Source organism: Uranotaenia lowii, chromosome 2 (genome assembly GCF_029784155.1).
Source record: "Uranotaenia lowii strain MFRU-FL chromosome 2, ASM2978415v1, whole genome shotgun sequence".
In the NCBI taxonomy this organism is placed as follows: Eukaryota; Metazoa; Arthropoda; class Insecta; order Diptera; family Culicidae; genus Uranotaenia; species Uranotaenia lowii.
In genome coordinates, this window is record NC_073692.1 from 64,107,845 (window position 1) to 64,133,932 (window position 26,088).

Here is a 26,088-nt window from a genome sequence, read left to right on the forward strand (position 1 = left end):
AATATTCGTCGGAATATTAAAAATTGCATTTTTAGAATCAATTGAGAAAAAATAATAAATTATCCGTTTTAAGATTGGATTGTGCTCTTGGGAGTAAATGTATATAATATTCGGGGTTTCAATGGTTATTTCACAGATATCTAATGCACATTTTATGGAGTCTATCTCAGAATCTTTAAAAAGGAAAGGTTACAAACCATTTTCAATCTTGTTGAAGCTGAGAAATTTTAAGCTGATTTTGGTTTGCTCATTTTTCTGCAAAAAATTGCATGACATCTAAAAAGCTGAAATTAAACTGAAATTTCGTTACGTAACGATGAGTATACCTCCCCCCCTCCCCTATGTCACAATTCGTAACGCTCGAGCTTACTCCCTCCCCCCCCCCCTAGAAGCGTTACGTAATTTATGGATGCTCCCTTGAGGCTTCTTCGACTTTTTACTTTTACATTCAATTTTGGCTTTTGACTCTGACGCGAGAGTCCAAAATTGAATGTAAAAGTAAAATGACGAGGAAACCAAAAGTCGAAAGCCGAAAATTTGAATTTGAACGTCAAAAGATGAAATATGAAATTTTCAAATTCTGAATTTTTTGTCGATTTTTAACTTTTTACGATAGATTGTCTACAATTTCCAATTTTTTATTTTTACATACCTCTTTCGATTAGCAACTTTTATTTCCATTGGCACAGTGGTCCAGAAGGGAATTTAGCGAGACGAAATAAATATCGCATAAGATTTAGACAAAGTTTGCTTCCGGCAAAGATGCTAATACAATAATGCACTTTAATGATAAAATATCAGATATTTGAACGTGTCAATTTTTCCATGATTTTTACATGGAAACTTTTTTGATTGTGAAGATAGAGTAAAACTGTCTTTTACAAAACTTCAGCCAATAATTTTTAAAGCAATTTTGTCGAAGACAACTAATTCATATGACGATTAGGAAGCGTGCTTTAATTTTATCAATGATGAAATGAGCATGTCAAAAAAAACTAGTTTATAAAACTTTTACGACTGTTGTATGTTCATTTTTCAATATTTTTGGCTTCCAACCAAATTATTTAAGGAAAATAGCTTTTTCCGATTTCATCCGACGTTTCGGCGTAATGTATTCCGCCTTCTTCAGGGTTTTATAGGCTGCTATTTCATGTCAAAAAATGTTGTGGCTCAACTTCTCTCCGAAGACAGAGAGAAGTTGAGACACAAGACGGAGAAAAATTTCCCAAAAAAAAAAAAATAGTTTTTCAGCTCTAACTCTATAAAATGAATTTGAACGTAAGCAGTGTCTTCTGCGAACTTTTATCAACTCAAAAGAAGGATGTGGCGTTTTGACAAAAGAAGAAATTGATATTTGTTTCAGCCTAATTGTACGATGAAAATGCGTTTAAAGGGTCAGTCTAATGTGTTATTGTGTATTGAAAATTAACAATCTTTCTTTTTTTTCTCGAGTTATAAAAATAACATCTCCAGGATAATTCCAGAAATAATAAATTCATAATCAAGCTACACAAGGCTGTTTTTGTTAAATTTTTGATTGCCACATTCTGAGATATGATGCCAGTTTAAAAATACATCTTTTTGATAGAAAAAGCATTATAAAACAGACAAAAATGTGCGCCTAAAAAAATTCATTTAATAGAGTTTGAGCTGAAAAACTGTTTTTTTTAAACGCTCTAACATTTCATTATTTGAAAAAGCATAGCGCGCTTCAAAAGTTATTGGCTGAAAGTTTGTAGAAGACAATTTTACTCTATATTTACGATCAAAAAAGTTTTTATGTCAAAATCATGGAAAATGACACGTCCTTATGTCTGATACTGCATTATTTGATGAGAATCTTTACTGAAGACACTTTTAAAGGGTGATACGGTCAAAATTTGGTCAATATCAACTTGACGTATTTCTATCAAATTTGCATTTAAAAAACCTGAACACTCCTCATTTTGAAGGTGTGTGTGTAGAATATTGCTCCTTTTTTGATTTTGGAATACACTCTCCCGGTGTCAAAATGCCGTCCAAGGAAGAAGAGCAGCGTATCAAAATTTTGCTCGCGCATCGCGAAAATCCGAGCTACTCGCTCGCAAAGCTGGCAAAATCGCTAAAAGTTGCCAAATCAACCGTAACAAATGTAATTAAAGTGTTTGGGGAACGTTTGTCGACAGCCAGGAAGTCTGGATCGGGGGGAAATCGAAAACCGGAAGCCGCTGAGACGACAAAGAGAGTTGCCAGAAATTTCAAGCGAAACCCTAACCTCTCTCTCCGAGATGCCGCAAATAAGCTGGGTGTATCATCTGCAACCGTGCATCGAGCCAAAAAACGAGCCGGACTATCGACTCTCAAGAAGGTAGTGACTCCAAATGGCGATGATAAACAAAATACTACGACCAAAGCGCAATTCCGGAGGCTGTACACGACGATGCTGACAAAGTTTGACTGCGTGGCAATGGACGACGAAACCTACGTCAAAGCCGACTACAAGCAGCTTCCGGGACAGGAGTTTTATACGGCACAAGGGAGGGGAAAGGTAGCAGATATTTTCAAGCACATGAAACTGTCAATGTTCGCGAAGAAATATCTAGTTTGGCAAGCCATCTGTACCTGTGGCTTGAAAAGCAGCATTTTCATAGCTTCCAGGACTGTCAACCAAGAAATTTACGTGAAAGAGTGTTTGAATTAACGTCTGCTGCCTTTCCTGAAGAAACACGGTTGTTCCGTACTGTTTTGGCCGGAATTGGCATCTTGTCATTACGGTTAAATGGCCATGAAGTGGTACGCCGCCAACAACGTGCAGATGGTTCCCAAGGAAAAGAACCCTTCCAACACGCCAGAGCTCCGCCCAATTGAGAAATACTAATGGCAGGGGTTAAGCGTAAGGCGCGGCAATTCGGATTTGGGAAAGCGGAAGCCAAACTGGATATTTTTCCTGAATTTTATACTAATTAAACTTGAAAAAGAAATTTAATTTGAATTTTTAAATAAACGATTCCACCAATTTACACGCGTTTTTCCTTGACCAAATTTTGACCATATCACCCTTTAGTCTTAATCGTCCCGCTAAATTTCCATTTTAGACCACTGTGGAATGTCGACTTTCGGTTTTAACTCGAGTTTCAAATTTAAAATTTCGACTTTTAATTTCGAACTTTAGACCTTCGACTTTCGGCTTTTGTCTTCCGCATGTTGAGTGCCAAATGTCATCCTTCGTTTCTAAACCTTCGATTTTAAATAGACAGCTTTTGGCTTCCGATTCTTAACTCTGGTTGTTCAACTTTTTATCTCCAATTTTCAAAGTCGACTATTCAATACCGGTGAAGACTTCAAAAATGCACTTCGAATGTTGACTTTAATTTTTGAAGTTTCTCCAAACGTTGAAGAGTCAATCAGCTGACAACGAACTTTTTCCCTTGTTTTTGTTCAAAAGAGGGTATACATAGTTTAGCATAATAAAAAATAGACATAAAAAAGTGAACAAAATAAGGAAAAAAAAAGGATTTTCTTTCAAACAAAATAAACAGAAAGGAAACGTAAGAGCTACTAAAAGAAAACGTATGACATTGTATTACACTGTTGTTTATCTCTAAAAATAAAAAGCATCAAATCAAAAATTGCTAACCAACAACTTTGCACATGAACTTGTACACGGTTTTCATAAGTAGGTTTTTTTTGTATTTCTGTTTTTCGATTTTACACATTTCGAAAACCAAATCTACAGAAACAAATTAAAAATTTCCATTAAAATTTTTAGTACGATTGAAAGAGTTTTGATTATATTGTTTGTTTGTTTTTTTTTTTTTTTGTATTTGTTGTTTCCCTTTGCGGTGAAAGTTTCCTATTTATTGTCGTCGTCATTCTTGATATCTTCGGCCAATTTTCGCTTAGAGTGTGAGCAAAATACTGAATAACTTCTAAAGATAGGGGTATTAAAAACTGTATGTGAGTGCGTTTGTGGATTTTTTTTCTCTCTCTTTGTCTTCTGAGTAGTTAGTAGGGGTTTTGTAATGGTTCAATGCTGGGAGAAGAATAAAATTTTAAAAGATCAACAATAACAGTTTTAAGTCTCGATTTTTTTTTCTCTTTCTTTCGATAATTCTGTTCAACTGATTGCTAAAATATGTATTTCCTGTTTCTTCGGATAGAATTTTTTTTAACTCTAGGATTAGTTTTGTTGCTCTCCTGATAAGTGAGATTATTTAGCTTCGAGTTAGGCAAAGCTTATCAAGATCAGTTAATAATACCTAGTTCGCAAATATGTCTTACCTAGTAGCAATCGTAAAGCGTTCAAATGATTTTTTTTTCGATATCTCTGATTCTGATTCTTGAATTTTTTTCCGATGGATTGTAAAAAAATCCCTATCATCAGCTTTTTGATGTATTTTTATCTTCTGTTTTATTTATAAGTTGGTTTATTTTCTTCAAAGTACATTATGCGTTTTGTAGTGTCTACCAAATTGTTTTCTTTTTCAGTAACGTTTACTTTACTGTACAGTCTCTACTCACCGAAATTGACGGTTATCGGTTAAGTTTCTTTTTTTAAATTTCAAATTAATTTATCGCTACTTATTGTCATGATATGACAGTGTTTTGTTTGTTTTATCCTTATTTTAATATCATCGCTAGTTTTTTTTTGTTTATACACCTATTATTGTCGATTTCTGTTGTTTTTTTTTGTTTTTCAAGTGTGGTATCAAGGTTTTCAGTATCTACCATCCTAAAAGCACTGTAATCTGGTTGTTTTCTTAGTTTTTGATAAATTTAAATAATTTTTTTCAAAAGATTTTTTTATTGATAATACGGGATATGGTAAGATTTTTTTTTCTTCAGAAGACAGTTGAAATGATCCGGGTTCAATTTTGTACTCAAAGAGTTGTTTATGTTTACGATATGTCGAGATTTTTTTATGATTTTGGTTTCAATAAAAAGGGACTTGAAGATTTGGAAATCATTAAAATATTTTTCGCAGATTTTTGCTTCGCTATATTATTTGCTTGAAGTTGTAAGTAAAAATGCTCTTTCTAGTAACGCTAAAATTGAATTAGTAGTTTTTTGTTTATTATCTTAAAGACGTTGCTAGCTCCTTACCATATGTAATATGGGCATGTAAAAGAGTTGACACTAGAACTTGTTTCTCCTTCTTATTTTCATTTTTGTTAGTTCAATATTATAAGCTTTCCCTAGAAGATGAAGCGCTATCCGCTCGATTGTGGCCTTTATTTATATTTTGTTTTCAAAAATAAATAATTGAACTGTACATAAGCGCTGGTTCGTCTAACGTTAGCCCAAATCGTTAATGTAAGGTAGCTAACAGTATTAATGTTCTCCTTTTCTCAATATATATAAACGATAGCTGTGTAAAAATCTATTCCTCTTTGCTCAACATTTATTAAACGATTTTTCACTTAGAATCTTTCCTAGTTTTACTCTCTGTACACTGCTCGCTGTAACCTTTTGATTTGATCACTTGTTGTTTGTTTAAAAAATTATCGCATTGCTACTGCTGCTTGATCCGCAACATGCTTTCCATAGGTCAGTTGCTGGTTGCTAGGGCAACCCCATTATTGTCGCCAGTTTTGATTTTTACAAAGGACCCATTTTCATTCGATTATTAAGTTTCCTATTACAACTGTGTTTTACATCCATCTCGCTATAGTTGCTAAACAGGACTGGTCATTACTGGTTCGTTTTTTTTTGTTCTGATTTTTTAAAGGACATTTACGATCTAGCTCTCTTATTCGGGAAGCCTAAGGGAAGGGAAAGAGGTTCTGTTGACGGTAGTCGTTGTTGTTCAGGAGCAAATATTCATATTGCTCATCAAGTGGTCATTTCTGTTTAAAAGAAGGTAGTTAATTTTTTTTCTGCTAATATTTTTTTTAATTTTTGTAAAACTTCAATGAAGAATGGAAACTGGAGGAAAGCAACTCGATTAAACTCTTAAAATTAAAAAAAAATACAAATGGTTTAAGAAATGTCAACTGAGATTGAATATCTTTAAACGTAAACATCATTTGTTTGAAATTGGTTTAAAATTAATGATATTTTTACCAAAAATAAAATGGTTAATCGCGAGGAAAGCGTTAATTTAAAAAAAAAATACACATAATAGATTATCACTTTTGGGGCGTTTGAATTTCAAAAAATTATGAAGATCTTTTGGCCTAAACAACGACTCTGACACCTTCCAGAGGAAGGTGGATTCAATCCCGAGAAAGCGTTAGCAAAAACTGTGCGTGTATTCATTTTTTTTAATATGTCTGAAGGGAAACATAGAAGATATACGAGTCTACGGAATTTCTAAGCAGCTTTGAAAAAATTTTTGTCTGGCAAGCAGTTTCCTTGATAAGTGATGGACTCATATCAAATAAAATTGTCATTTTAAAAAATGCCATTCGGCCTTATAAATGTGCCAGCAACTTTCCAAAGTCTGGAAGATTGAATGCCGAGAAAGCATTAGAAAATAATATGTTTCTTACTATATCTTCAACTTCACTGGAAGATATATCGAGGATAAAACATTGATAACACATACTGATTGAGTAGTTGATCTCAAATTGTAGAGTGATTTTCTTTAAAAAAAATATGAAATCTGGGAAGCGGTTTCCTCGATGCGAGGTGAGGTCTGAATTGTTCAATGAGCTCTACGGCAGTTTGAAACTATTAGGAATGCCGATTGGCTTCAAAAATTTCCCTACAACCTTCAAAATGCTGCCTCTAAAGGCGTTTAATAGTTTTTTTTACAGACTTACAGGAGAGTTTGGTATGTTTGCAAAATAGCATTATTTGAAGTTGACTTCAAGGATGAAGTGTGATTAATTAAACAAATTCGTGAAACCAGGCTAATGATTTTCAAAGATGATTGTTTAAACAAAAACAGGAACACGAAGATACATGAATGCCCTAACGAATATCTAAAGGTTGATAGATTCAGTTCTGAGGAAACATTAGAAAATAAACTGAATATTTTGAACGTCTCTGAACATCGGTGCAAGTTGTTCACTATGGTCCTTCAGACGCCTCAAATAGATTATCTGAGCATAGTAATTTTTTTCGAAATCTGACACACGATAAATCCGAATTCGGTAAAGTTTATCAAAAGGAAGAGAAACTCATTCGAACACCATTTGGCCTGAAAAACGTTACTGCAATATTTCATTAGCCTTTGAAATATTCCAGTAACATTGTTCAGGCCAAATGGTGTTCGAATGAGGAAGAATGCACTTGGGAGAAACTTTGCAACCATAAGTCCCATAAAACAGGAACAAAAATGCTTACTAAATACCTAGCAAACATTTTTGTAGGTTTATCTTTCAAGAAACTTTGTTATACGTTTCATATCAAATTCGTAAAAAAGGGTATTTACCTACCACCTTTATCATATCCGATTTATACCGACTTTAAGTAACTATTTTTACGATCGTTTACTTATTTGGTAGGAATTGCGATTCGCATTAACATTGTTAACAATTTGAGCTATCATTTCTAATGCTATTTTATGTTTGATGGGCAGTCTCATCATTGACTTGAGGTACGTTCTATGCAGCTCAAAAGCAGCCTTTTGATTCAGCTTCTAAAAATCGTAAAGTGAGCAAAGAATTCTCTCTCAATTAAATTTCACCCTAGGTATCAGCTTATATCAACTGCTCTTGAATATTTACTATATTCAGTACAAGGTTTTGCCATGATGGTGCGTGCCGTATCTCAAACTTTGTTCAATTTGCTGCTCGATTGCTTCTTCCCAACATTATACATCAGAATGTTAATTCAAGTAATGAAAAAAAAAATTGCGCGGCTTCGGAATCGAACCTCAACCTTCGTGGTGCCAACTGAACACATGAACATTTAACATGTACTTTTTGTGATTTAGTAAATCACGTTTAGAGTAATTTTGTGCTTTTTTTTGTGACTTAAGTTCCTTACTACGTTGTCACTACGTCGTAAATTACTTTTGCAACTTTCAAGTTCATTAATGAGTACATATAGTTCCCTCAAGGGAGTTGAGCAGCCTTTTCTCTTCATCAGCCAACATGTACCTTTCAAAGCTTTTATTTGAATAAATATGAATTATGGTTGCTTAGGATATCATGGTTTCGGATGGTCATAATATAATGGTCATTCTTCAGACTATGAACATACTCTACGGGTTGCTCCTCTCAAGGAGCAGAGTGATGAAATTCCAAATTTTCCATGATCTGGCATTTGATTTATCGATGCGAGAAAGATTCTAAGCCGTTTTAAGCATACCCAGAGAATAAGGAACTCATACGAATGCCGTTTGGTTTGGAGAATACCCCTGATATCTTCTGAAGACTAATGAATTCAGTTCAGAGGAAGGATTAGTAATATCACTGTCTCGCATCTTAAACACGCAATACTTTCACTCCCTATTAGTAAGTACGAAGCCATGGTGTCCAGGTGTGATGTACGCACTACATTGTGTAAGCTCATACTTAGGCAGAAACTGTAGTGAATCCGTGCACCCATGGTGGATAACCAACATACTTATAGAATATTTATCCTTCAGATCTGAGTTGCTTGTCTCAAGAAAAAGAGTGATTAGTTCGATTATCTTCTATAATCTAAAATACGATTTGACAATTCGAGTAACGTTTTGAGTCGTTTTAAGTTGATCAAAAGAATAAGGAACGCATCTGCCATTTGGTTTAAAGAATACTCCTGCTATCTTACAAACAAAGCCTTACAAACTCAGTTTAGGTAAAGTATTCAATAGCAATTTTTCTTGCATTCTCAATATCACTAAGATACATGAGGATATTGTTATATTCTCAAAGTTTCTTTGGGTTGTTCAACACATGGTTTAGAGTGAAAAAATCTATAAAATTATGAAATCTTGAAAAAGGATGTTTTTGGAGGAAACTCAGAGAAGCAGAAATCTATACGATTGCCGTTCGAGAATGTCCCTGCAAATTTCCAATGTTGATTAATTCACTCTTTAGGAAACATTACCGAATAACATTCTTCGCCTTATATTTTCATCATCACTGAACGTTTTATGTATCCCAGATTTCAATAAGGTCCTACATATTCTCCAGGATGTTTATCTCAAGGTGTAGAGTGATAGGACTCAAATTTTGGCGACTGATTTGTTTTGAAATAAGATGGATTCTATTTTTTTTAAGTGTAGCAAGAAAATTATGGATTTACACAAATGCCGTTTGGCCTACAAAATGACACTGAAATCTTTCAAGGAATGATAGATTCAATTTTTAGGGAGCATTAGAAACTCCCTCATCTTGAATTCTATACATTACTAAAAATAATATAGAACAGATAAAAGAAATTATGTGCACAAAATTTTCCAAAAGATATGAATTTGATCGAATGCCCTTTGGACTACAAAATTCGCCTTCAGCCTTCTAAAGGCCGATGGATTGTTTTGTGAAAAAAATACAAAACAAATAGGCTTCAGCTGATTTTAGATGAATACACATAAAAATTTTAAATATTTCCAACTACCACCGTACAGAATCACCTTCACCTTGCGTCGTTCTCTAAGCATTATCTTCAATTAAATTTTTCTTCTTACTTCTGAATCATGTTTGTCCGAAGGGCGCCAACAAACAGCGGATTTCATTTTTTCCCTAATGTAGTATCAATACTCCTTTGTGCGTTTAACGGTTCCGTATTTACAGTATGCAGTTGGTGTGTATTTTTGTGTGTGTATTAGCGCAAGTCTGTGCCGAATTCCAATGAAAAACTATTAACAAACAAGAGGAAATAAGTTTTAGTTTTTTCCGGCATTAAGTCATTCAAGCTGCGCTTTCATTGTATGTGTTTGGCAGAGGCTAAGCAGAATCTTAAGTGTGGCTCTAGAACTATTTTCTTTTGTTAGTTGTGTTAAGTAAACGAGATTCTTACAGCTATAAGCTAAGTACGGTCAGGGTTTGTTTGTTAATGGCCTATCTGCCTATTTACAGAGCAAAGGTTGAATTGAAACTGGTAAATCATAAGCAACATTGTATTATAATCGCAGCGGCAGATAAACGACGATTCTTTGACATCCTCTCACACTCACTGTCCCTCAAACATCCATATCATCTTGCCTAGGTTAGGAACATTTGACATATTGGTATTCACAACGTACTTATTCGTCGCTCGTCGTTGGTCTCACTCTTGGATTAAATAAGTAACATTCAGCACTAAGCACCACTTTAAAAATAGTAATCTAACGCGAGTTAAGCCATCCCGGATGTTGCAGCCACCTGGAGTCTCTCCTAGAAGCATTTCCGTACTATCGGGGCAGCTGCCTATGCACGTAGTCTCAGTATTAGTCCTAGTGAACGCTATCGCATCGAAGGTGAAAGCGCAAGGGCCCAGTAAATACTATACTAGATATTCTACGTGCGTTCCCATGTCTCATCGATTGATCGTCAGGGTACGCACATACTTCGGATCCATCTCCTCCAGGTCCCGGCCCTTGGTCTCCGGGACGACCATGATGACGAAAAATAACCCAACGCAGGATATGCACGCGTACAGCCAAAATGTCCCGTGAAGGCCAAACATTGCCTGCAATTAGAATTAGTTGTTTAGATGCTTGATCATACCATAAGTCAAGAAGTAGTAATCTCACCTGAAAGTCCATAAAGGTTTTAACGCCGAGGAAAGCACAAAAGTAGCTGAAGCTGGTAGCAATCGAACTTCCGATGCCTCGATACTCAAGCGGGAACAGTTCGCCCACCAGAAGCCACGAAATGGGTGAAATGCCCAACGAAAAGGCAACAGTAAACACCAGCACACACAACAGCGGAATCCAGTCGTTACTTCCAGCCGGAACATCCGGTTCAATGTTTGCCAACATTTTATTGGTCTGTCCGTAGTACACGAACGATCCAAAGCTAGCCAACGCGAGTGACATAAACACCGAACTCACAATCAGCAAAGGTATTCGACCAACCGTATCGATCAGCAATCCGGACAACATGGATGCAAGCAGCTGCACAAACCCGACGGCAATGGCTGCACCATGGGGATTCATTCCGGCAAACGTTTTGCTGAAGATGGTCACCGCGTAGAAGTTGAACGAGTTGGCACCTGAAATCATGAAACAAACCCTAAGTCAGACACCTTTACAAACACTAGTCAACCATCAAGCAAACCCACCGGTGAATCGCTGGAAGATCATAAGGCCACAGGTGATCGATACGGGCTTGACAAGTCGGGCATTTCGCATGACGGCCTTCACATTTCCGGCGATGGCGTCGAAGGAGACCCGCGGTAGCTGCCAGTTGCGGACGATTTCCGGCAGCCGGCTCACCGTTCCAAGTCGACTCTGGGTGCTGCCGGTCGGATGCTGGCAATGCGTTGGCAATTGCTGTTGATTGGCACCGTTGCTGCCCCGGGATGTCATTCGATTCAGCAGGTTGATTCTCGATGTACGTACGTTCGATCGGATTGTGTCGAGTTCTATCTCTACGTTTTTATGTGGACCCCGAAGCCATTGGAGGGAACTGTGGATGGAAGAAGCGAAAAAATTGATAAGCTACGTTCTAAGATGCGCGGTATCAATTGTTCTGAGATTGTGAATTGAGTTGATTAAAAGAATTCCAAATAAAAAAAAAACATATCCAAATATTGCTTGTTGAAACAGTTAAAAAGCTTAATTAGATCGTTTTCCAATGGCGTTTTACTATTTAAAACAATATCTTCTTTTAATATTCAAACCGGACTATCTATTCTCTTTCCTTGTTTCTGTTTTTCTTTAATGTATCGTCCTGCAATTGGTTTTAAAAATAACCTCAGAACATAAAAGTAAATGCAGTAAATTTCAGTGCTAACTTCACTTAATTTTTCAACGTGTTTACTTCACTAAACTATTGTCTGTTGCATTATAAGTTGGATTTGGTGCTAAGTTTTGCAGTAAAAGTTATCCGACCAAAGTTTGTCTGAAAAACGATTTGCATGTATAAAAATAGTAGGATTTATACTGCTTTGGCAGCTCACAATCCACAATTACTAAATGCACAGTGCAATTTTGTGTGCTGCACAAAATAAATAAAAAAAACAATTTCAAATAAATAAAGTATCTGGACGATATTTTGAATCTCTATCCTGATCTGAATCCTTATACTGATCATATAGCGATATTTGGTCTTGATTCAGATTCCAACCTTGACCTGAGACCTTACCCTGAATTTGAATCTGAATCCGGAATCAGATCTTGATATAAAACCTAATTGTGATTATTTTTCTTATTGTGTTTCCAATCACGATTACGATCCAAATCCTGAATTTTGATCTTAATCCTGAACCCTGAAGAATAATTTTGAATTCTTGATAGAAATTCTGGTCCAGGATCATGATTCCGAATCTGGGTGTTAAACCTCATCTTGATTCGTGGATTATTATTCCAAATCCTGCTGCTGGATTACGATCCAGGATGCTTATCATGAATCTCAAAGCTGGGTCATGAAGTGGGATTCTGGAACCTAACTTCTGATACTGATTCCGGATTCTGGACTCTGATCTAGATTTCAAATGTTTGTCCTAAGTTTTGATCTCAATCCCAATTGTTGATTTTGAATCTGGATTCGGCATTCTGATCCTCCTCCTGATCCCAAAACCTGATTATGGATTTTGAATCTTGATTCGAATCCTGATTCTACATTTTATTCTTAATCTTGATTCTGGACCAGGAACGCACCTGGACCTAGATTCTGATTTCGGACTTAAATCTCTGAGCTGGATTATGATCCCAACGGATCTTCAATCCTAGATTTCAATATGATCCTACAGACTCTCCAAGATGTCTTTATCTCAAGGTGTAGAGTAATAGGACTCCTTTATATCAAATTTAGACGAGTGATTTCTTTTGAAACAAGATGTATTCTGAATTTTTCAAAGAGTAACAAGCAAAATATGAATTTATACGAATGCCGTTTTGCCAGCAAAACTACACTGCAATCGTTCAAGGGATGATAAAGTCTGCTTCATTTAATATTGGAACAAATTCTTTTGCTCATTGTGGCGCTCCTAGTGGACGGATTTGGAAACTTTTTTCACCCACGTGTCGGGAAATTCATTACCTTTCACTATGTATTTATGTCATAACACCAAACGATAGCATTTTGTAAACAACCGCCATGGAAGCCGAACGGAGAGATCAAATTGTGCACAGTTTTCTTACGAGTACGAGTACGAGAATTTCTTCGAAACAGCAATGAATATTTTTTTTAATTTTTTTTATGAAAGAGTAAAGAAAATGCTACATTTGTATGAAAAACAAATTATGAATTCGTTAATAAATGACTGAACTACACGCAATTGTTTGTGTTCCAATATTAAATGAAGCAGACTTTACATCCGTCGAACTTGGTCAGCACTTGGTCGTACAGCTTTCGAGCACGGATTCTGGCCACATTGTTCTGCTTCAGCGTCCGATTTGGCTGTTTGCTGGCTCGGAATGACCTTATTCCTTCCCGGAGACGAATTCGTCGCACCGTACTGTGAGCGGCCTGGAACTTATTGGCCAAATCGCGGTCTGAAAGATTGGGATTCCTCTTGACGGCCTTGATGACTTTCCCACGCAGTTTCCGGTCGACAGTTCTACTCCGACGCTTCGAATGCGGCTTCCGAGCCGTCGTCAATGTTTCCTTGTACTGCTTGATAACACGCCATACGGTATTTCTGGGCATTTTAAGCTGTTTAGCTAGCTTCGATGCCGACAACAATGGATTTTCAAGAAAACTGTGCACAATTTGATCTCTCCGTTCGGCTTCCATGGCAGTTGTTTACAAAATGCTATCGTTTGGTGTTATGGCATAAATACATAGTGAAAGGTAATGAATTTTCCGACACGTGGGTGAAAAAAGTTTCCAAATCCGTCCACTAGGAGCGCCACAATGAGCAAAAGAATTTGTTCCAATATTAAATGAAGCAGACTTTAGATCCAGTTTTTTCGGAAGTATTAGCAACTGCCTCGTCTTGAATTCTCTACATAACATTAAGAAATATTGAAATTATGATGATTCTGCTTATCTCAAGTTATACAAAGATATAAAAAAAAGTTTCCAAAAAAGATATGAATTGGATCGAATGCTCTTTGGACTACAAAATTCATCTGCAGCCCTTTCGATGGATTATTTTATGAAAAAAAAAAAACAAACTTGAAAGCAAGTTTGCTTCAGTGTATTGCAGATAAATACTCATAAAGTTTTGAGATGTTTCCAACTACCATCGTACGGAATCACATTCATCTTGCGTCGTTCCCTAAGCATTATCATTAATTAACATCGTTTTTTTTCTTTCTTCTGAATCATCCCAGCATACATTTTTGCAGCTGTATTCTTATGCTGTTTTGATATGAGTTCCATATACATTATAGAAAAATCGTTTGTAAGTTGAAAAAATAGCATTTACCTACCAAATTGGAGGCTATATACATACATAAATTTCATTTCTTTCTAAAGCGACGAAGACTACATCAATTGGGCGTTATACGACACCTTATTCGTATATGTAGAAAGAATGCAAGAGAGCCCAAGATTTTGCTCTCATAGCGTTCAAATTGTTGCCAGTGACAATAGTTTCCAGTTCTCTCATTGGTCAATTTTACTCAATTCCCAACTGATTTTTAGCCATCATCACTCGTTTTTAACACAAAATGTACGTGGAATACAGAGCAAATCAGCGAATCCCTTAGGTGGGGCATAATAGAGCATGTTCCCCTACCTAACGAAGCTTCGCTGGACACGTTCAAGTCGGTAGCAGTGTGTACTCTAAGTAGGACCCCATAACTGAGCGGCGAATTCCATAATGCTACGAACCGAAGAGCATTACACTGCTTTCAGAACAAAGACATCGTCGAAGTGTTTCGTGCTACGACGTGAAAATTCTAATGCAGCAAAACCCTTCGCAGACGTGATTGCGATGTGTTCAGTAAATGTAAGTTTGTTGTCAATTTTCACTCCCAGGTCGAGAATGGACTTGACATTCTCCAATGTTGATCCCGAAAATTGATATTCGAAGTTGACTGTGTTACGTGCACGAGTGAAGTTGGCTATCTTACATTTTTTGGCGTTTGCCGTCATCCCATTCAAGCGGCACCAATCTTCTAATCTGCTGATGTCGTTTTGTAAGGCCAGATAGTCAACGGCACTTCTAATTCTTCTGAACAACTTCAGGTCATCAGCATAAAGCAGAGTGTCGGATTGAAAACTATAACATAGGTCATTCACGAAAACGATGAACAGAAGGAGACCAAGGTGACTTCCCTGTGGTACTCCAGATGGGGTGTAAAAAATTCGTGATCATGAATTTCTAATTTTCGTCAAAGCCTGTCGATGCAATAGATATGAGGCAATCCAATCAAAGGGCCAAGCTGGAAAACTAGGCGATCCATCTTTGCAAGAAAAATTTTGAGCGGGACACGGTCAAACGCTTTTGAAGAGTCAATATAGACTGAATCCACTTGACAATCTTTCTCCAGACTATTGCTCAGGAAACTAACGTAACACATCAAATTCGTCACCGTAGACCGTTACTTTACGAACTCATGCTGAGACTCTGAGATAAGAGGTTTTATGTCAGCATACAATTGATACTGCATTAAAAATTTTAAAAAAAATTGAAATTGAGTTCAGGATTGAGATTGGGCCGTAGTTTTCGACGTGAGGAGCACTGCCTGATTTATAAATCGGAGAAATGGCTGCGACCTTCTAAGCACTAGGAAACGTCCTTTCGTTAAGTGATCGATTTAAAATACTGCAAGTTGGGGTAGCTACAGATGCGGCGCAATGTTTCAGAGCCGCAGGAGAAATGTCGTCAGGACCAGATCCTTTCGTTGGGTCAACTGCTGTCAGCTTCTCGTAGATTGATAGAATTCTGGACATTGATCTAGATTCTGATTCTGAATTTCATTCCTGTACCATGATTCTAGATTCTGATAACTATCCAGGATCGTGATACCGGATTCCGTCAGGATTCCGGACCTTCATGCAAAATTCTGGTACGGATCATGATTTCTGATTCTAGTCCTAATTCTGATACTTGAATTGAACCGTTATACTGATCCTAAAACTTGAATCTTGATCACGCATTATGGTCTTAACCTGATCTCTGTTTATGATGAATCTTTGTATGATACTTTATCCTGGATCCTTATACTGAACCTTCATTCTGAAACCGAATCTTAGATTCTGGTGATCATTTTGGATCCGTCCAGGCCGATCCTTAGTTTTGGGTACGTAAGTCTTACGCTTTCCTTATCACCTCCTTAAAATTTTATAGCTAGAAACCGACGATCGATCAACGCTTTAGGAGCGCATTTGCTTGTGACTACAGCACGAATGTTCGGGTAAGTGAACAATTATTACAATATTTGAGTCACGCGAAACATGTTTTATGCTTTTATGCTTCATTTGATTTCCTTGAGGAAGAATTGTTAAAAATTCAAAACGTTGACAAAGACCATATAAAAAATTGTTGTAATCCTCGATCGAAAGACTGAACGCCGAACGTACCCTAGAAATTCATGGATTCTGATCTTGATCATGAATCTCGAACCCTAACGCCGATCTTAAATTTTAATACCGGATCATGAACCCGATCCTGATGCTGATTGTGATCTTCATTCCGTACTGTGGATCCCTTATTCCGCTCCTAAATACTGGGCCTCGAATCAAGATCCTGTATCCAGCACTCGATACCTGATCCAAATCCCTGATTTCAGATTCTGGATCCTTATTTCGGATTTTGATCTGGAATTGTGGATTGTTTTTCTGATAAAAGAGGGTGTGGGTGTTAATGTTTTAAAAACTGATTTTGGGTGATTTGTGCGTCTTAAATTTGAATCATTTGTCAGTTTTTGTCTATCACCTCTATCTGATCCCTACCTTGAACCAAAATCCTTATCAAGATCCTGATGCCAGAGTTCTGATTCTGTTACTTGATTCCTGATTCAGATCGTTGTTACTAGTTCTGGACTCTGATCCCATATCCTAAAGCTAACCTCGGATCATGATCACGATATCGAAACTCATTCCGAATCTTCATCCTGATCCTGATTCGATTTTTTTTTGTTTCGATTATAGTCGTTTTACCAATTTTATGGCATCCGCGAATTTATATCAATGTTGCAGTTGGCGGACAGTTATTGAAAAACTTTCCCGGTACAACAGTGTTCGATGTTTACTCTTGGGCTCAAACTCGTGGACATCGGCTCAGGAGGCAACTGACTTCCATTTGAACTATATCACAAGCCCCTTATTCGAAATCCTAAACCCTGATCCTATGAAACGTGATCGAGATAAATATTTCAGACCCTTTAGAATACTTCCGGAACTTGATTCTGTATCCTAGACTTAGATCTAGATCTCTTTAGGTCAGATCGAGGTACAGTATAAAGGTTTATAATTAACTAGCTGATCCCATGCGAACTCCGTTTCGCTTTCAACTTGGAATATGTTATGAACAGTTTGTATGAATGTCAATTGCCAAGCATTTTCCAGATGCACTTCTGAATTCATTGTTATGTAATAATTGCAAAAATATTGGACGATTACTTTGTCTGTTGTCTGCTGATAAATTTGAAATCAGGAATCAATTGACCGTGCCAAATACCCCGTGTATAAATTTCGACTCAATCGTTGCATAACAACGCTAAACCTCTTTCGGTGGCCTCTTATACAATCTTTGATATCTGGAATCGATTACCCTTCCCTCAAAACTCCCGTGTGCAAATTTTCAAAGCAATCCATTGTATAATAACGTCAATATTGCAAAAAACCGTGAAAAATTTAATTACATGGACGACCCCTTTCGTCGACCCCTGGCAACATTTGAAATCTGAAATCGATTAACCGTCTCTGAAAACTACCGTGTGCCAATTTTCATCCCAATCCGATGTATAATAACGACGATATTGCAGAAATATTGAAAGGTTAATATGGACGACCCCCTTTGCTGGCCCCTTACACTGAACTTAATACCTGAAATTCATTTCTCGTCTCTCAAAACTCTTGTGTACCAATTTTCGTCTGAATCCTATGTATAATAACGACAATATCGCATAAACAGTGAAAAGATAACATGGACGACCCCTTTGGACGACCCCTGATTTTAGTTTGGATAAGTGAAATCAGTTGTTTGTCCCTAATAACTCCTATGTCCAAATTTTCATCCCAATCCGATGTACAAAAACGTCAATATTACTAAGATACTGAAAATCTAATATGGACGACCCCTTTCGCCGGCCCCTTACACTAAATTTGATACTTCAAATCGAATGCACGTCACTCAAAACTATCGTGTACCAATTTTCACCTGAATTCGATGTATAATAGCGTCAATATCGCAAAAACAGCGAACAGTTAATATGGACGACCCCTTTGGCCGACCCCTTACACAAAATTTGACACCTGAAATCGATTACTCGTCTTTCAAAACACTCATGTGCAAATTTTCAACATGATCCGACGAAAAGTAACGTCAATATCGCGAAAACAATATTTGTCTTGTATGGACGACCCCTTTCAGAAGGGGTCATCCAAAAATCTGAAAACATTTTTCATCTTTCCTGGTCCTAATGAGCATCCATGCCAAATTTCAGACCTCTAGCTCTTAAGACGGCTGAGTCTATAGAGGACAAACAAACAAACAAACAAACAAACAAACAAACAAACATACAGAAATTGCTTTTTATATATATAGATAAAGATCCTAGATCCTGATCTTCATTCTGCACCTGGGTTCTGAACCCAGCTTCTGATCCTTTATTCTGGACTTCAACCTCGATCAAGATCTTAAATCTAGCTATCGGATTAATATCGGAGATTATGAAAATCATCTAGGATTCTGATTCCGATCCTTTTCCTGAATTCCAATAATTGTGATCCAGGATCCCGGACGCTGATCCTGAACTCTGTTGATCCTGGATCATGATTTTGAATTTTGGTCCTGATACTAATCCCAAATCCTAGTGCGGATTCTGATCCCTTTTACTGAATCTGGAACTTTATTCCTGATCCCACATTATTGTTTCAGTTTCAAAGATCGTGGAGTGAGCTATAAAGGACCTTCTTTAGTTTGCTTAGTCTTTCTTGTGATAATTTCTTCCCGTCAGAAAAAGATCACCTTTTACAGACATTTTTCATCATTTAATGTATAATCTTAATATTCAAGGGCCAGGACCAGCGAATAGTGGATACGGGTTTGAAAGAAAATTGATAAAAAAATAATGTTATACCACTCTATAATCAAGAAGGGAAATACTTTTTTTTTCTCACCCATATGAGACTTACTCGCCCATAAATTTCCCCCCATTTCTTCCCTATGCAAACTAGGAAATGCGGAATTATGTTAACAAGCATATCAAATAAAGCTATAGTCAGTGGAAAACAGTGGAAAGTGTAAGGCTGTCATTTTTTTTTCCTTCGTACTCACCGATGGGCTTCATCGTCGCAACCCCTAAGCACTAAGAAGCTCGGCGTTTCCGGTATATAGATCACAGATATGAAGAGCATAATGGGCGCCACCGAGACGAGCATCGCCAGCTGCCGCCAGTCCAGGTACGCTCCCAGCAGGTAGGAGATGAGCATCCCCATGTGGCCGGCAATTTTCTGGATCGCACTCAGGAAGCCCCGGATGTCCGGGGAGGAAATTTCGCTGATGTAGACCTGGGTCACGGTTGACACGATGGCACAGCAGAAGCCGCCGACGAAAGCGGTGAAGAACATCGTTTCGACCGATTTGGCGAACACGGTCAGAATCCAGGAGAGCGAAAATGGCAACGACATCAGTGCCAGCACTCGTTTCCGGCCGTACTGCATGGCCACGCCGCCGAACATTCCCCCGAACAGGGCACCTGCGAATATGGAAGACGGAAAGGAACGGAAGCGAGATGCGAGACATTTTAGTTAAACTTAATTGAAGGGTGTACATTTTAGGGAGGAACAATTTTAATTTCCGGTCTAGATTAACTGTCCGATTGATACCGGAGCCTTCCGGTGAGATTGTGGTTCTGGGCATGTGGATTTAGGCGAAGTTTGGGCATTGGTTTTTTTCTGTTAAAGCTTAGTTCTTTTAGAAATGGGACAGTTACGAATGCGTGTATCTCAAAAACCAAACGTTTGATCGAAATACTTTCTATGAAGAAAATGAAAGTTATGTTATGATATTTCATGAAAAAATTTCAAAAAAATTATTTATCCTTTTTTGTTAGAGAAATTTCTATTTTATTCTTGGTATCTCCCATTGGCCGGCGCACACTTTTTTCAGTCATGGTATTGATCTGTTTTTCCAACTTATACTTCGTCAAATCTATATTTTAGGTGGCTTAACCTTCCTTCTTCAATTTCTGATACTTTTCGGTCCAATACTTCTCTTTTAAAAGAAACTGGAAGCATTTTAGTGGATACAGTTGTTTTGAATTGAACAAATTTGATTATTTTGGACCTCATTTTTGAACGTTTTTAATGGAATTTCTTCTGCCAAAATCTGACAATAACGAAGTAAAACCATCATAACATTGAACTTGAAGAAAAATCGGTTAGTATAAATCGTAGGTTGTGGATGGTACATACAAAATACTCTTTTAAGGCTTTCAAAAACAGCGAAAATCAAAGTTTCGTTTTGAAAATTATTGTTTTTTTTTTCGCAGGAGCAGAATTTTGGCAAATCATCATAATTTTATACAAAATAACCAGCAACTACATACTTTAATATACTCGGGATCTTGCAACGAGCAAATACGGTATAGAATTCGAACGCTGGAAATAGGGTATTTCATAAGTTTTGTCGTTCATCAGAAATCATTTGTCCCATAGCCTCGGTGCCGGCTTTACAGCTTATGAGCTCTGGAACTAGCAAAAAATGGTTGTTTGAGGTTGGATTTTGAATGAGTCTTCATTAGGCAACACTTTCAGCTTATCGGAGAAAATTTTTTTGGACATTTTAGCGATCTACTCTTAGTTTTTCGCTTATTGAAAATTAAAAATACTGGTATGAGACTTGACTTCCCAGATTACCCTCAACCGTAGTTGCCAATCATGTGCTTCACTCCAATGCTTGATTTGAACTTTGTGGACATTATTGACAGTGTTTGCATACTTATCCGCCACAAAAACTTAGTAATTCTTTGAATAATCAACGGTTTTGTCAGCTAACAATTTGATAATGACGAATTTTAAAGGAAACTGTGCAAAATAATTTTATCCTTTTTTTCTTGCATCGTGCATATCTCAAAAACGCGTAAGTTTTAAATTTTGAAAAAAATTGGTCGAGTAGTACTTTTTACAGGCAACAAAATGCTGTCAAAATTTTGAATATCCGATAACCATTAATCGAGCTATGAGCAAATGAAAGTGTCCCATTTCTAAAAGAACTAAGCTTTACTTTACGTTCAAAGAGCATCTAGGTGCTCTCCACGGGAACTAAATTATATATTTTTTAAGAACAAACTCAATTTGCAAGGAATTTTCTTATATTTCTTTCTAAAAAAGTATCAACAAATGAGACTGGGTAAGAAAGTCGTTAGGCCCAGGGCTTTTCAGCCGAAGGTCAATCAGCCGATGAACGTTAGGTCAAATGACAAAAATGACAAAAATGACAAAAATGACAAAAATGACAAAAATGACAAAAATGACAAAAATGACAAAAATGACAAAAATGACAAAAATGACAAAAATGACAAAAATGACAAAAATGACAAAAATGACAAAAATGACAAAAATGACAAAAATGACAAAAATGACAAAAATGACAAAAATGACAAAAATGACAAAAATGACAAAAATGACAAAAATGACAAAAATGACAAAAATGACAAAAATGACAAAAATGACAAAAATGACAAAAATGACAAAAATGACAAAAATGACAAAAATGACAAAAATGACAAAAATGACAAAAATGACAAAAATGACAAAAATGACAAAAATGACAAAAATGACAAAAATGACAAAAATGACAAAAATGACAAAAATGACAAAAATGACAAAAATGACAAAAATGACAAAAATGACAAAAATGACAAAAATGACAAAAATGACAAAAATGACAAAAATGACAAAAATGACAAAAATGACAAAAATGACAAAAATGACAAAAATGACAAAAATGACAAAAATGACAAAAATGACAAAAATGACAAAAATGACAAAAATGACAAAAATGACAAAAATGACAAAAATGACAAAAATGACAAAAATGACAAAAATGACAAAAATGACAAAAATGACAAAAATGACAAAAATGACAAAAATGACAAAAATGACAAAAATGACAAAAATGACAAAAATGACAAAAATGACAAAAATGACAAAAATGACAAAAATGACAAAAATGACAAAAATGACAAAAATGACAAAAATGACAAAAATGACAAAAATGACAAAAATGACAAAAATGACAAAAATGACAAAAATGACAAAAATGACAAAAATGACAAAAATGACAAAAATGACAAAAATGACAAAAATGACAAAAATGACAAAAATGACAAAAATGACAAAAACGACAAAAATGACAAAAATGACAAAAATGACAAAAATGACAAAAATGACAAAAATGACAAAAATGACAAAAATGACAAAAATGACAAAAATGACAAAAATGACAAAAATGACAAAAATGACAAAAATGACAAAAATGACAAAAATGACAAAAATGACAAAAATGACACAAATGACAAAAATGACAAAAATGACAAAAATGACAAAAATGACAAAAATGACAAAAATGACAAAAATGACAAAAATGACAAAAATGACAAAAATGACAAAAATGACAAAAATGACAAAAATGACAAAAATGACAAAAATGACAAAAATGACAAAAATGACAAAAATGACAAAAATGACAAAAATGACAAAAATGACAAAAATGACAAAAATGACAAAAATGACAAAAATGACAAAAATGACAAAAATGACAAAAATGACAAAAATGACAAAAATGACAAAAATGACAAAAATGACAAAAATGACAAAAATGACAAAAATGACAAAAATGACAAAAATGACAAAAATGACAAAAATGACAAAAATGACAAAAATGACAAAAATGACAAAAATGACAAAAATGACAAAAATGACAAAAATGACAAAAATGACAAAAATGACAAAAATGACAAAAATGACAAAAATGACAAAAATGACAAAAATGACACAAATGACAAAAATGACAAAAATGACAAAAATGACAAAAATGACAAAAATGACAAAAATGACAAAAATGACAAAAATGACAAAAATGACAAAAATTACAAAAATTACAAAAATTACAAAAATTACAAAAATTACAAAAATTACAAAAATTACAAAAATTACAAAAATTACAAAAATTACAAAAATTACAAAAATTACAAAAATTACAAAAATTACAAAAATTACAAAAATTACAAAAATTACAAAAATTACAAAAATTACAAAAATTACAAAAATTACAAAAATTACAAAAATTACAAAAATTTCAAAAATTACATTATTTCTTAACCCATTCGAGACGGAGGCCTTTTCACGACATTTGAACTCATAGTACTTTACTCTTAGATAACTTTTCTGACGTTTAATTTTCATCAAAACCATTTTTCAATACATTTTGCCAAACATTTGCGGATTCCATTGGTATAAGAATATTATTTTTCCGAGCAAAAGTAAACTCACAATGAGTGATTGTTCAGACAAAGGCACAAAAATTCCATTGCACACACGGTGTGCAATCGGTCTCGAACGGGTTAAATTACAAAAATTACCAAAATTTCAAAAATAACCAAAATGACAGAATTGAAAAAAAAGCAAAAATGACAAAAATGACAAGGAGGCAAAAAATTGTAAATAATTTATTAAAATTTCCAAATTAATTTAGATAGCCTATATTTTCGTTTTGACAGATTTAACATTGTTTGGATGTATGGCTTTTTAGCTTATTTTGTTTTTTTTTATTAAACTATATTTCATGATATTAATTTTGTATTTTTTTGATAATTTTTTAAGTAGAAGGTAATTTGATGGGGAATTTATGTTACTTTTGTTATTTTTTTTATTGTTTCTATTCTTTAAATTTTCTTTTATTTCGTTTTCTTTTTTTATTTTTTTTTCCTAATTTTGCAATTTTTGTATTTTTTGTTTGTTAAGCTTTTTATTATCCATATTTTAGTTTGTTAAGATTTTTTTGTAGTTTTCATTTTTCGTTATTTTTGTAATGTTTACAGTTCTTCATGTTTTTGTGTTTTTTTTTGCATTGTTTTTATATCACTGTTGATATTACTTGATGCTTATTTTTTTTGTTAATTTTTATATTTTTTTCTATTTGAGTTTTTTTTTATATTTCGTCAGTTTTTTTCACAACTTTTGTTAGTTCTGGTATTTTTTTATTTCAAATTTTTGTAATTTTTGTTAATTTTCTTTTTGTTTTTTTTTGGAATTTTGATAACTTTCCAATTTCCCGTATTTTCTCTCCGGATTGTTATTCTGTCATTCTTATCATTCGTTTTTTTTTTAATTTTATCTTCGACCGAACTTTTGTAAATTTATTCCATTTTGCCTTTTGCCCCATTTGACCGAAAAAACTTTAGCCCGATAACCCATTCGACCATATCTGAGCCCATCAATACATATTCAATAGTTTATAACTGAAACAGATTCTCGAACCTATTCAAAAATTTTTTTATCATTTTTTGACACTCACCCAAAAGTGATAGACTGGCGATCCAGCTTGCCTGTTGATCGTTGACCGAAAAAGCGGTATAGTTACCCCGCTGGCGAATCTGCAGCTCCTGCAAGCTGGCAATGGCCGGGCTCGAGTAACCCTTACCAAGACCCGCTGCCAGCGGTCCGATTGATACGGCTAGAGCTGCAATTATCTGCGAACGAAAAAGTGCAAATGCGAATGATGAGAAGACGTTCTGAGAAAGATCTGTATTCCAACAAAACAAAAACAAACTCGAAACCTTTTTTCGAAAAAGGGCTGAAAGCGTGCTGAAGCGTATGATTAACGTTTAAGAGGTTGCAATTCTATTGTTTTTTCCCCTGCATTTCCATTCCGGTTCGGAATGTTTAAATGGGACAGTCAGTCGGGTGACAAATTACTCTGATCCAGAAAAAAACGGAAAATGAGGCGCCATTGGGGGATTATAAATAAAGCTAATGGTCGGGTATGGCGTGCCGCAAAATACCTAGGTTCGACACAAGTAATATTAACCGACGCCGACGACGACGACGACGATGCCTTGTACTGCAGGTGACGTGGGTGGAATTTGTAGAGCAGCGGAAGGGATAATGGCGATTCCAATTTTATTGTTCTGTGCTGGTCGATTCAGCTTTACATTGTGAATGTGGGGAATAATCCTCCCTTTTATGTTCGAACCAATTGATAATGCTGTCGGCTATACAATAGAAGAGGGACGTGTGTTTTTAATATGTGCTTTCTAATACTATGCTTCACATCTCCAGGAATTGATTTGAAATATTATGCAGACTACAAGTTGAGTTCTTTATAAAAAAAAGATCATAATTGCGAGAAGGCCTTCTACGATTTAGGTTGACAGTGAAGTATAGTAAGTCGATTAATTTCAGATCAATGACATCTCTATGACTAACGAACAAACTAAGAGCGTGGGCTGCCCTATTAGTTAGTGTAAACAAGTTCATTAGCTAGTAATCGTTTTCCATTCTTTCGCTAGAACAAATTTACCTAGTAACTGGCACATTGATTTGACTGCCATATTGCAAAAAAAAAACTTGATCGAGAATTATTCCTCTTATTGAAATCTACTCCCACGGAGTATGTCGCTAGGCGCAGAATAGCTCATTAGATGTCATTTGTTCCAATTATTAACTCTAGTATCCGGAGGGGTCTGGAGTTTCTCACCGGAGATTGTTCTGATTGAAATTTAACCACCTTAGTTATTCGCGCGATTCTTGCTGACAACCGTTTAATCACGTTTAAAGTTAAGAAAAGCTTAACCATTGCATTGCGTGTCATTCTACAATAAACATGTACATTGAGTGAACCTTCCGGGCAGCGATAAATTTGTTGTCTGCCAAGAGAAGTGTGTTCACACAATCAAAGCACGAAAAGGAGCCGACAAAGGCCTAGTCGATCATTTGCTATCTGGAGTTTGTTGATTAGCTGGTG

The 26,088-nt window shown here is 35.5% G+C and overlaps 1 protein-coding gene across 1 annotated transcript in view; it reads right to left on the reverse strand.

The window, feature by feature from the left end:
* Positions 1-3,535: 3,535 nt before the first annotated feature.
* The window catches only part of LOC129744854 (facilitated trehalose transporter Tret1-like), an 84,247-nt gene continuing 61,694 nt past the window's right edge, over positions 3,536-26,088 (reverse strand). Inside the window, exons 3-7 of the mRNA XM_055737593.1 lie at positions 24,640-24,814; positions 19,396-19,816; positions 11,119-11,465; positions 10,589-11,049; positions 3,536-10,524 (exon numbers count right to left, since the gene is read on the reverse strand). Of these exons, the coding sequence (XP_055593568.1) occupies positions 10,372-10,524; positions 10,589-11,049; positions 11,119-11,465; positions 19,396-19,816; positions 24,640-24,814 (1,557 nt within the window). The 3' untranslated portion in view covers positions 3,536-10,371. The remainder of the gene's footprint in view (positions 10,525-10,588; positions 11,050-11,118; positions 11,466-19,395; positions 19,817-24,639; positions 24,815-26,088) is intronic.